Source organism: Mustela lutreola, chromosome 2, assembly GCF_030435805.1.
Source record: "Mustela lutreola isolate mMusLut2 chromosome 2, mMusLut2.pri, whole genome shotgun sequence".
Lineage (NCBI taxonomy): Eukaryota > Metazoa > Chordata > Mammalia > Carnivora > Mustelidae > Mustela > Mustela lutreola.
The window spans coordinates 169195713-169209219 of NC_081291.1; the positions used below are offsets into that span (position 1 = coordinate 169195713).

Sequence of the window (13507 nt, forward strand, 5' to 3'; positions counted from 1 at the left end):
GTAGTTTTAAATATAGACTTTTTTTTTCTTTTCTTTCTTTTTTTTTTTTTTAGAGCAAGAGAGTGTGTGTGCACATGAGAAGGAGAGGGAGAGAGAGGAAGCAGGGCTCAATCTTACCACCCGAGCTAAAATCAAGAGTGGGACACTTAACCAACTGAGCCACACGAGTGCCCCTAAGTTTATAAATTCTTGAATACTATATTCTAAGTAATCCCTTCCAGGAAATGGATCTTTGATGTTGAGTGGAAAACAACATAGCCACATTGCAATGGGGATGCTGAGTGCTCATTCAGACTTACTCTGTGGAGGTGGCCTGCTGAACACACACAATTCAAATTCAAAATGAATACCATCACTGATTCCCTGGTTGGCACGGACCACTGGATTACTTAGGAATCATAACAAGGAAAAATATAATTTAATAATGCCAAGAATCTGCTGTATTATCTTAGGATAAATTTCCAGGTATAAGAATTAGGTGGGATGAGAGGGAGATAAACAATGGGGAAAATATAAGGCATGAAGTCTTTTTGGAAATAGGCTATGGGATTGATTGATTGATTGATGGTAGATATTTAGTTCCTTTCCCCACTTAGGCCAATTCCAACCAAAAGAGAAGCATTGCAAGTAAGTGAGCTCCCATATATATTCACAGGGGCATTGTATGTTAAGACAGTTTTTCAGTCATTTATTTTTCTCCGTTCTGATTCTGAAGTAACATTGTATAAAAAAATTTGGAAACAGCTTTGGCTACTATTTATCCAAAGCAAGAATGGGGTCAGATCTAGGGATGGAGGGATTACCACATTACAGAATTTTACTGATAACTTTATCTGCTGTATTTCTCTTACTTGTATTTCAGGGGACTTTAGAAGATCAAATCAAGCAAGTGCATCCTATTTTGGAAGCATTTGGAAATGCTAAAACCCTGAGAAATGACAACTCCTTTTGTTTTGTAAGTAACGTGATTGAGCAGTATATCAGAGTCTCTAATTTTTAAGTAATGGTAAAATTCAGGTCTGAGCATATAGGTATAAAAAAATTTCTCAGACATCAAAGAGGTCTAACATTGTTAGACTGCTTGAAAAAGAAAGAGACCAGTTTTGTTATTAAGAAATTAAAACTATATATAAATATGTACCAGGGAAGCTTCTATTGTTTGGTCAATTTCAAGAAGACAGTATTTAAAAATTAATAATATTAACAATATTTAATAGTTACAAATTCCTTTCTACTCCTGGTAGAGAAGCTCACCCAGCACATTCTAATAATGCTTTATATTGTATTATATTTTACAGATTTGAAAGTATTTTCCCCTTCATAATTTCCTATGCACTTCCTCATTCACTTAATACAATTATTGTTTCTACTCTTGCCTATGGCTCCCCTACCTCTGCATATTTTCTACTGGGGGATTTTTTTTTTTTTTTTTTTTTTTTTTTTTTGAAACAAAACATTTTTAAAAATCGCTTTTGATAACTGCAGTCCCAGGATAGAGGAAGAATTTGAATTTCAAACCTTACTTTCACAAAGCCATTTTATGACAAAAATGAGTGGCAGGGAGCCACTCTATAATTTACAAGGAAATTTGCAGAAGGCTTCCCATTTGAATCTTTGGGCACAATGAAATAACAGCCTCATGGTGAGGTGGTTGGGGGTTGGGTTCAGTCCGGGGCCTTTGCACTGCCTTGCGTGTTCCTACACCTGCTTGTGAGGGCACTTACACACGAGTGTCTGTGTGTATGGTTCCCATTCCCCTAAATTTGCTAACTTAATGGTTCAACCCCCCTGTTCGTCGCCACGCTCCTTCCCTTGCGTGGCTGTGGTCCTCCCCTACCTACTTCCTTGCAGGGGTGACCTTTACCAGCCTGTCATCCCCGGCACCGTCCTCCTCATTCTGCCAGCCCCAACTGCCTCCTTAGCCGCCCCTGGCTTCTGACGCGGGCTCTATCTCCTTGGGCAGCCTTTCTGTCCCACAGATCCTGTCTTATGGCTTTCCATGAAAAGAAAGGAAAGGAACCCCATCTATTATTTATGCCAAAGCAGTGCTTTAAAACAGAAATCTCATCACATTTGCATAAAATCTCCCACTGTCTTCTGAGAACACATAAATAATATTAAACCCTACTTCTTCCTGTGGCCTGTAGGACTTAGTGATAGGGTGCCTGGGGCCCAACTCTCGGGCTCTTGTCTTTTTGCCCCTTTTACTCACTGAACTCCTGCACAGCTGTCTTTTCTTTAGGATTTAAGGATCACCAAACGTTCCTTTGTGTTCCTTTGTTAATGCCATCGCAATAGCCGCTTACACTTAGAATCTAGAAGAGTAGGACCACACCTGTTTTTTTTCATGTGATATGTCCAGGTCCTAGTAGGTTTCCTGGATGGTAGTAGGTTTTCAGTGAATGTTTACTGAATAAATGAAAGAATATGCTGAACAGATGTTGCTTTGTCTCATTTTTTAGGTAAGAACGCTGAGGCCCAGAGAGATTCAATAATACACATAAGAACACACAGCTAGAAGTCGGCAGGTCTGACACTAGAATCCGGGGCCCCTGCCAGTTCTGGTGATCGTTCTGGCTTCCTCCGGGCATTAACTGATGCCATCTCAGGCCCATGCTGCATTTTTCTTTTAACTTTGAACTAGTCACTTTGGTAGTAAAGCGTATAAGAAAGCCGTTGCAACTGTTCAGAATGTTTCCATAGGAGACTGTGTTTTATGCCCCACCCCCCAGGGCAAATTCATCAGAATGCATTTTGGTGCCACAGGCAAGCTGTCCTCTGTAGACATCGATATTTGTAAGCAGCCACTGCACTATTGGATTACTTTTCTTCTAAGTTTTGCAGCAATACCTAAATAGGAAGCTTTATCCTTTTCTAATCCTGCAGATTTGCTTGAAAAATCCCAAGTGATTTTCCAGCAGCCCAGAAAACTACCACATATTCTATCACATTCTGTCTGGAGAAAAAGACCTTTATGGTAAGTGTGTTATTCTGGAGCTGAGGGACATTGTAAAACAAGAGACAGAAGTCAGATTCTCAGACCTGGGAAAGTGTTGATTAGTAAGTCTCTTGAGAACTCAGTTTATTTATTCTAAAAGGTAAACAATTATTAAACCAATTATAAAACCAGTGTTCTATAATTTTTTAAAAAAGATTTTATTTATTTATTTGACAGAGAGAGAGAGAGAGATCACAAACAGGCATAGAGGCAGGCAGAGGTGTGGGGGAAGCAGGCTCCCTACTCAGCAGAGAGCCTGATGCAGGGCTCGATCTCAGGACCCTGAGACCATGACTTAAGCTGAAGGCAGAGACTTAACCCACTGAGCCACCCAGGCACCCGAAGTGTTCTATAATTTTATATTGCTAGAGAGTAAATGTTTTCCCAATTTGGTAATGTTTGGAAGTAGACAGGATGCCTAGAAGGTATAAATGAAAGTGTGTATGTGTGTGTGTGTGTGTGTGTGTGTGAGAGAGAGAGAGAGAGAGAGAGAGAATGTGTGTAAAAACTTTAGGTAATTTAAGGCCTTCAATGATTAGAAAATTAGAACCACATGGGCGGTATAGACAAAAGGCCAGAAGTGGGAGTTCTATAAAGAAGGGAGGTTTGGGGTTGGGATATGAAGGACGGGAAGAGGATTTAACCAGAGTAATGAGTGGAGGGTATTTCCTATGAGAGGAACAGCGGGTACAGTGGCAGGAAACGGCAGGACAAGATCGGGGAGCAGAGAGATCAGGTGGACTGGAAGAAAGGATTTGCATAGAGGAATAGTAGAGATTTTATCCTGATGGTTTCTGAACTCAAGGAGTTGGGGGTGATGTACATATGTTATAGGGTTGGGGTAATAGGAGGTCATGATTTGCTGAGGGCAGTGACAATGAAGCTGATGTGGTGGGCGGCCTCCCTAGAGGGAAGGGACTATAGCAGTCCTAGTAGAAGATCACAAGGCATTGTGTAAGGTCGTGTCTTTGGGAATGGGAGAAAGGGGATGGATTCATAGAAGAATAGATGAGTCTTAGCAATGACTGAATGTAGGAATGAGGAAGTGATGAGCCAAAATATTCCCAAGTTTTATGATTTGACCAGGTTAAAGGTAGTACCATGAAGAGAAAGAAAAGTAACTAGTGGGACAAGAGAATGAACTTCCTGTAGTCACTCAATATTTATTGTGTGACTGCTGTGTGTGTACCAGGCACTGCTTTTTTAAGCATGGGGTTGAAAAATAAAACAGACAGGTCCCTGCCCTCATGGGCTTACATTCTAGTATGGGAGATAAGTAATAAACAAGTAAATGAAAACATATATAATTTTAGCAAATGGTACGTCTACCAAAAAAAAAAAAAATAGGGTGAGAAAACAGTGAATTTGGGCTTGGTAGGGTAGCAGGTGGTTTTATTTTAGATAGAATGGTCAAGCAAGACCTCTCTGGGAAGGCAATATTTTTGCAGACACCTGAAAGATTAAGCAAGTGAGCAGGCAAGATTTTTCGGAATAAAGTTACAGGAAGCTTGAACAGTGAATGCAAAGGCCCCGAGGCAGCAATGCATTTGTTTTATTCTTGAGATTACAAAATGGGCCCAGAGGCAGCAATGAATTTGTTTTATTCTTGAGATTACAAAATGGCCATTGTAATTGACAGAAAGAAGAAATTAATGGAGGGGAGAGGTGGGCAGGACCAGATCAAGCAGCACCTTGCAGTCTGAGGCAGAATATGGAAAGTCATTGGAAGGGAAGAATGAGAATCTGATTGGATTGCAAAGGTCTTGCATATGAAGTAAACCACTGAGGACAAGGACATGCTCGCACAGGAGCAGTTGTGGGATGAGATCAAAGATCCAGGTGGAGAAAAAAAAAAAAAAAAAAAAAGAATCCAGGTGAGCAAATTAGTGGGCAGTGATTTCCCCCAGCCTCCTATGCTAGGTTCAGTATGTTAGTCATACCCTTAGTGTGTTTTGACTGCATGGTCTTCAAATTCAAAGTGCCCTCACCAAATGGGGCAAGCTCTGCAAACTGGACAATTATTTTTGGCACAGGTGCAGCTGGTGATACAAACACAGCCACAGTTCTCCTGCTTTCCCTCCACCTAACGTGGAACAGATTTTTTTTTTTTTTCTGGATCTTCCTCTGTTTAGCCCTGCCATATCTAATGTTCTTAGCAGTGATTGCTATGCAAGCCATCTGACACATAGGGTTCAATGTGGGTACCAGCAGGGACTGTAAAATTTGGGGGACCATCTCTGTTTATAGCTAGAACTCTCCAAAGGCTCTGGTCTGCGGTGGAAAACGCAGGCTCATCTTGAATTCATTGATCTTGCAGAGTCTTTGGGAGCTGCAGAGATTGATTCCTGCACGAAGACTGACATCTGGTGGTCCAAACTGGGTATTGTCAGTTCATTTGTTCTCGGCCCCATGGGCCATTCTTGGGGACATTTTAGAATTTGAGTTATTTTTATTCATGTTTGCCAAAGGAGAGCTTCAGAGTGTCCTGAGGATTGTTAAAGAGAACACACCTTAGCAACATATGGATTATGTCCACGTTTCCAAAAACAGAAGCGCTTGTCAGTATCAGAAAATAACCATGTATAGAAGATCAGTCGGGAGGCAGGCCACCCACGGAAGGAGCTGAGGAATGGGGTGAAGTGTTATCCCAGAGCCAGCTCCCAACTAGTCTCTACATGGACTGGAACATCGCTCCTCCCCTTACCTCTCACTTTACACTGACCCTTGGTCAAGGCTTGGCTAAAACCCACTTCCTCAGAAACCTCGGATACGGCTCCTTGAAATTCTTGTTCTTAATGTCAACTGGATGGGTTGGTCCTGCATATACCTTCCTATTTTTCTTCTCTTCTTTGTCTAGTTTTTTCTGTTTATTGTTCCCATTGCTACTATTCAACTGGTGTATGAACTCTAGGGTGACGGGTCAGAAAACACCACCTTGTCTCTTAGAATTTTGACATTTTGCCTACTGCCCTGGGGGCTCACTTTGGTACACGCCAGTAGTGCATAGGGGTGCCAAGAGGGGCACCCAGTGTGTCTACTAGGAGTCTGAAGGCCTCTGGGGAAAGAAACTGTCATCGTCTGCACATCCTATTCTGGAGCATATTAAGTTTTACTCCCCTGGCCCAATAGGTTTCTCTTGAACTGTTCTCCCATCTTCACTCCCTTTCTCCCCACTGGTTATTAGGAGGAAAAAGATGTGTGTGTGTGTGTGTGGGTGTGTGTGTGTGTGCAGATTGTGCCCTGCCTGACTCCAGAGAGTGCTGTTCAAACTGTAGACTGTGTGAATGATTCTTTCTTGTGGAGTTGGGCAGTGTACAACCTCTTCAGCTGTCCATGGCGGTGTGAGAAACAGGTAATGATGGTTGATATGGCATAGTGGTACTAGCTACAGGACTTCGTGATTTTAAGGGTTTGGGGTTGTTTTTGTGGGTTTTTTTTTTTTTTTTTTTGGTCCAGTGTCAGCTTTGCTTCTTTTCATAGTGAACTCAGCTGAGTCTTGGAGAACACTCATCCATGGTGAAAGTAAAATTCACTGTCAGGAAGACATGTGAAACAAATCCTTGAATGATGAAATACTCGTTCTTAAAGGCTTCTTTGCATCTCCTACTGAAGAGTGGAATCTAGAAATGAACTTGTATGAAGGTTGAGACCTGAATTTTTTGAAGTTGTGAAACAACTGAATTTACCTTTAGCATCGCCCTGCACCTCCTCTTTATGCTGTCCCCAGCCTTCCTGACAAGCTCCCTTCCCCCCGGTTCTCCACATGCCCACAGCCTGGTCAACAATCTTCTGTGTGGGCCTTATCTGACCTAGACAGTCTTGCTGGCCCTCAGAGTGTCTCACATAAATGTATTCACTATTTGTTTGCCTTTTTTTTTTTTTTTTAACATTCTCTCAGGGCCATTCCTCTGATAGAAATGAAATTAATTAAATAAAGGAACCTCTGTTTACATGATACTCTGTGGTGACCTCAAGACTTAACACAATTAAAATTCATTTTTCCTGGAAAATAAATTTTAATAAGACCTAGTGGGGAAGACGTCTTGAGCTAAAGGCCTTTCAGAGTCCCTCAAACATGCATGCGTGTGGTCTGTATGTTTCTAAGAGCTACCACTTCAAACTGACTACGGCTGCTGCCGTGAATGCTTAGGTCAGTGCATCAGCCATATTGCTGGTTAGTGAGATAAAGGAGAAGCCTATTAGTGTCCTTTTTGACTTCTTTTTTTTTTTTTTTTTTTCCCTTTATGACTTCTTGAAATGCTGTGTCTGAAAGCAGGGAGGTGGGGCGGGAGGAGTGTGTGTGTGTAGCATGTGAGCCCTCCATGGTGCCTTATTCCCGCCTCCTCCTGAATGTTGACTCTTTCCTCCTCCTGGTCTGGGGCAAGCTCTGCAAACTGGACAATTATTTTCTGCTGGGTTTCCCATAGTGTTTGTCCAATTGTTGGGCCTGCTTGGATGGGAGCAACACCCTCCTGTTGGCAAAGGAAGAAAAAAATTCCCATCATAGTTACAAACACAGGTTTGAGAAGGTAGGTGGCTTAGTCTAACAGAAATACTAGAAACTATGTTCTAAATTCAACTGATCCTTAATTTGGGACTGACCAAGTAGTGAGGATTTCTAGGTTTCTATTTTCCTATATTCTACATACAAAAAATGTCAAATATAGCACCTTTCATTAAAATGACCAGAATGAAAATGATCAAAAATGAGATAATGAGAAGTGATGACAAAAATGACATAAAATGAAAAGGATATGAATGGTTATAATTTAAAGTGATCCAACTTGTAATTCTTGGAAAAACAATTTTAGAAGGTAGTATGGTGTATGTGTGTGTGTGTGTGTGTGTGTGTGGTTTTCTGTTTGCTTGTTTGTGTTTTATTTTGGTATGAACTAAAACATCCAACAGAAACATCCTCTCATCCTAAAAACACGCAGCATTTCCTGCACTAGTTAGATGTGTGATTCCTGTAGCCTCCTTGAGGGAAAGGACCATGTTATCTTTATATCTTTACCCCCTCTTCATATCATATAACTATTATAGAGAAAAAAGATTAAATAATTTGAAAGACATGTTAATGATGTCCATCTTTGAGATGTGAGAAGACAAGATTTCATGGCACCCCCAAGTGTAGCCTGAGTAAGGTGGTGACATTCACCAGCGTATAGAACCACATAAGAGGCATAGCTTCAGGGCAGACATGGAAAAACATCATAGGTTCAATTTTGGTAATGTTGGATTTGAGCTACTTATGGCCGTCTGCACTGAAACGTCTAGTGGGAAGTTGGAGCTCTAGGTCGGGAGCTCAGAAAATATAGATTTGAGAGTCATCAGTAAAGCCATGAATGAGCCTTGCAGAATATATAGGCATTTCTTGACCTTGAAAGGCATGACAGTATTTGACACCACGGATTACTCCCTCCTCCTTGAGAATCTCTCCTCTTAGCTTCTAGCACACCACCCTCCCTTGTTTCTCCCCGAAATCTCCGGTATTTCCCTGTCGGTCTTTCTCTTTCATCTGGCCCTGTATCTTTAGAGTGCCCTGGGCTCAGTCCTTGCCTCTGTCTCATGGTGACCTCATTTAACAACGGGTAGCTTTAAAGATTGTTTCCATCCGATGACTTCCAGTGTTCTATCACAAGTCCAGAGTCTCTCCAGGATTCCAGACTCCTAGCTAACTGACTCCTCTATGTCTCAACTTGGTTTGGAAAAGAACCAAATTATATGAATGACTCACAATGAAATTTACTTGTGACTGATTTTTCCCCCCACGGTACCACTATATTTTGAGGATTTTGCACAATGTAAAATGACAGAATCATAGATTGTTATGGTTTAGGCTGTAGATAAAATAAAAACTATGGGTTTTAAATGTTTAAGGGGAATTCCTATGGAAAAGAGAGACACATAGAAGAACTCTAAACAAGGCTAATATGCATGCCCAAGGTCTTTTGTGATTTCAGTGTGTCAATTTCCTTTTAGTTTACACAAAAATAAAACACTTCAAAAGAAAAAAATTTCTAGAAATTTGTAAGATGGAATTCTACAGTATATACTCTTCCTGTCTGACTTATTCTACTCAGCATAATTATTTTGAGATTGTTCCATGTTGTAGCACATATTCATTATAACATCTCAAATTTAATGTGCCTAAGACCTGCTCTTGAACTCATCTATTTCTCCCAGCTTATTCTCACCTATTCCATCTACTTTAAAAAGCCACACTCTGAGCACTTCCTTACCATTACTCCTATTACTATGCTGGTTGAATACCATCATCTCTCTCCTGGATTTTTTTTTTTCTTACGATTTTACTTATTTATTTGATAGAGAGCGAAAGTGAACACACATGCAGGGGTAGCAGCAGGTAGAGGGAGAATCAGGCTCCTCGCTGAGCAGGGGGCTTGATGTGGGTCTCAATCCCAGGCCCCAGGGGATTATGACCTGAGCTGAAGGCAGATGCTTAACTGACTGAGCCACCCAGGTGCCTCTCTCGTGGATTGTTTAACAGTCTCCTACCTGATATTTCTGCTTCCATCCTGTTCTCTCTGTCTTTAAGACAGTAGCCATGGTAAATTACAAAAAAAAAAAAAAAGAAAGAAAGAAAATCAGGGGCTCCTGGGTGGCTCAGTGGGTTAACCCTCTGCCTTCAGCTCAGGTCATGATCTCAGGATTCTGCATCGGGCTCTCTGCTCAGCAGGGAGCCTGCTTCCCCCCACTCTCTCTGCCTGCCTCTCTGCCTACTTATGATCACCCTCTCTCTGTCAAATAAACAAAATCTTTAAAAAAAAAAATCAGATTATGTCATTCCTCTGCTCAAAAACCTTCAACAGCTTTCTATCTTACATAGACATAAATGTGCAAATCCTCACCCTGGCCTGTGAGGAGCTATGATCTATCCTCTTGATGCCTCTCTGACCGCATAACCTACTACCACTTACTTCCTTAATTTGCCTCTTAAGCCACTCAAAATGCCAGGAAAACTTCTACCTCAGGGCCTTTGCATTTGTTTTTCTTTGTCTGGAACATTTTCCCTCACTTATTTTCCCCCTCAACTCTTGCAGGTCTTTATTGAAATGTCGCCATATAGAGGCTTTCCCTGACCACTCTATTAAAAACTGTAGCTCTGTATCACCAATACTTTTTTGTTTTTAAGATTTTATTTTTAAGTAAACTCTACACCCAACATGGGGCTCGAACACACAACCCTGAGATCTAGAGCTATAGGCTCTACTTACTAAGCTGGCCAGGTACCCCTGTATTGCTGATACAATTTATCCCCTTTCCCTGCTATTTTTTTCCATGGCACTTATTAACATTGTACATTTCATGTCTTTTCATGCATTTTATTTATTTTTAAAATTTCTGTCTCCTGCTGTTAGAATAGAAGCTTCATGGGGACAAGATATTTCCCCACCCCACTGATGTATCTCTAAGACTTACTCTAATGCCTGGCACATTGCTAGAGCTCAACAAGTGTTTCTTGATAAAAGTGAGGCATGAGAAAGAACACAAAGAGATTCTTGGGAATTATGAACATTTCAGGGACATTTAAAGCCTCATTCAAATAAGGCTTTGAGGATTATATTTCTATTAAATATATATGCTGTATATCTTGTACTTACCTTCAGCTTGATCTCCTTTGGGCTAGCCCGACTTTTTTTTACTTTTTAACTTTTATAAAACAGCCTCATTGAAGTGTTGTCGATATAAATGTAAATGCTGACATATGTGGGAGACCATTACCGCCATCAAGTTAACGCAGGGATCTGTTCAAAAGTTTTCTCGTGTTCTTTTGTAACTCCGCCTCTGCCCTTTCTCACTCCTCTGAGGCTTCCCCTCCCCACCCAGCCCCTTGGCAACCACTAACATGCTTCCTGTCACTACAGAGATGACTGCATTTTCTCGAATTTTATAAGTTGGAATCACACAGTGTATACTCTTTTTTGTCTGGCTTATTTCACTCTGCCTCATTATTTGGAGATTCTTCCATCCTCTAGCATATGTCCACAGTTCAGTCCTTTGTTTGCTGACTAATAATCTGTTGTACGGTCACACAGGAGTTTGTTAACTCTTGATGGACACTCGGGTTGTTTCCAAACAGAGCTGCTGCGAACACTGGGGAAGTGCGCTGTTTCTGAGATCCGGGGTCGAGGATAGCAGCTTCACTTCACTGAGTGATAAATAGAAAAATCAAATGGGCTCAAAGAAACTTCCCAGGGAGCCAGTGTGAGGCATTAAGCGGTTAACGGGATTTGGCTAATGTCCCTTGCTGACAGCCTGCCTTAGCTTCCGCCTGCATTATGTTTCCTGACTAAGTGAATCATGTCAGGAGCCTCAGACACATCGGGTGCAGTGCTGAACACGGACGCTGATTTATGGATTTCTTGAAAGACAGCCTCAGCCTCGCTAATAGGGAGGACGTGATATGACAGGATACATTGCTAGTGTTCCCGGGGCGCTCAACCCCAGGGTCTGCCCACTTCCTAGACTTTGAAACTCAGTCCTGCTATATGTATGATTTTACAAAACATTTTTTTGTCCTCTGCCCTCAACCGTGTATCTAGGCCAAATTCCTGTTCTCAAAGTTTTGCCAACATGCATTATCTGTTTTATTCACACCCATTCAAGCTGTTGTGAGTGACTCTGTTAGAATTTGGTCTGCATGGTCTTCTCTTGGGAGGCATTAACACATGACTGACAAGTTAATAGAGGGCAAAATTTGATTGCAGAGGTTTGGCTGTAGAATATGGATTTCATTTTGGCTTGTTTACAAGTGTGCTATCAGCTGTAAGAGTAAACTGTGAATATCGGTCAATTATTTCCTAAAGCCTTGCAGATTTCTTTAACTGTTTAACTGAAGGTTTTCCCATTGCAGACTTGCTCCTGGTGTCTGAAAATCCCTCTGACTTTCCCTTTTGCTCTCGTGGAGTCATTGCTGTGGACAGCCGGGATAATGCTGAAGAACTACTGGCCACTGATGTAAGGCTCGTTAATTACCAGCGCAAAGTTTGGGCATGACAGTGAGAAACGGCAACATTTCAGATCCTTCCTCTTAAGGGTCCTGGAGAAGTCACTTTCTTTCTTTCAGGGGTGGAGGGTACAAGTTGCTCCTCTGGGTCTGTGTCTGTTCCAAGTTTACTTACTTACTGAAAAAGTGTACATTGTGAGTTCGGTAACTTTAGAACGTCTGGAAAGATAGGAAGATGTTTCAACTCAAGGGCAACCACTGTTTTTATTTGGTATAGGTCTTTATAGTCTTTGTTCTTTTTTCTTCCTATTTGGGTTGCTACTATATAGTTGGTTTGATGTTTTGTGTTTTTTTTTTTTTTAATAAAAAGATCATAATCACACTGCATTTAGTATTCTGTATACAGTTTGCTTTTTTGATTAATCTTATAATATAAGCATTTTCAGTGTTATTACAAACTCTTCATAAACACTTAAATGAATACTTAATATTTTACCAGATATTTGTCCTATAATGTAGTCACTGTAGTTAGCCATTCTCCTACGGTTAGACTCAAAGATTTTGTTTTGTTTTCTACCGTGGTAAATATCTTTGTAGGTAAATGCTTTTCCCGTATATTAGATTCTCCTTATGCTACATTCCCCAGAGTGAAATTACTAGGCAAGGATTATGAATTTTTTATAGTCTCCTGATACATATGCTAAATTAACCACTAGAAAGATTGCGCCGACGTCTACCCTCTGGGAGTGTGTGAGAACACACATCCCGTCAGGCGCAGCGGCTTCTCAGGGTGTGGTGCTTCTGTGCCATGGTGTTTTTCTTTTCTGAAACACTTCCTCTGCCAGTCTTTGAATAAAGTGGGGGGGATATATGGGAGCCCCCCAGATATGCAACCCATCCGATATTGGTGCTACTTCCTGCCATAACTATGAAAGGCAAAAGAATTTACCTCATAGATCCAGCTAATGATCAATGTCTGGAAGGCAGAGGGAAGCAGGACATCCAAGGAAAGTTCTAAAACTACTAGAAGTTAAACAAGCCTTCCTAATTCTCGTTTAAAGGGATAAGCAGACTGCGGCTGACCAAGTGCCAACAGGGCCAATTTGCATTGCCTTGAACAGAGCTGTCACACCTCCGGGTTGTGGCGATCTGTTTCATTCCCTCTGACAGCCCGTGGAGTGTAGGGAGGTGTGACACACAGCGGGGGTGAGGTGCTGACTGCAGCCATTAGGCAAATGAAGACATGGCCATCTGTTTCTCTTTTTACAGCAGGCCATGGACATCTTGGGCTTTCTTCCTGATGAGAAGCATGGATCCTATAAACTCATTGGAACCATCATGCACTTTGGAAACGTGAAATTTAAACAAAATCCCAGAGAAGAGCGAGTGGAGGCAGATGGCACGGAAAGTAAGAATTACTCTGAGGCTATGGCACAGATTCTTCAGTTCCCGGACCCCAGGCTTGCTCCCCTTTCCTTGCAGTTACCTCCCCTCTTGGTTTTTGAAAATGATGAAACTGATCAGCAACCTCCCTTGAT

The 13507-nt window shown here is 41.4% G+C and overlaps 1 protein-coding gene across 1 annotated transcript in view; it reads left to right on the forward strand.

Moving 5' to 3' along the window:
• Positions 1–13507, forward strand: part of MYH15 (myosin heavy chain 15) — a 150646-nt gene that overhangs the window by 15323 nt on the left and 121816 nt on the right. The window contains 6 exon segments of the mRNA XM_059165068.1: positions 863–955; positions 2733–2796; positions 2887–2920; positions 2922–2977; positions 11877–11980; positions 13239–13377. Coding sequence (XP_059021051.1) covers positions 863–955; positions 2733–2796; positions 2887–2920; positions 2922–2977; positions 11877–11980; positions 13239–13377 — 490 coding nt within the window.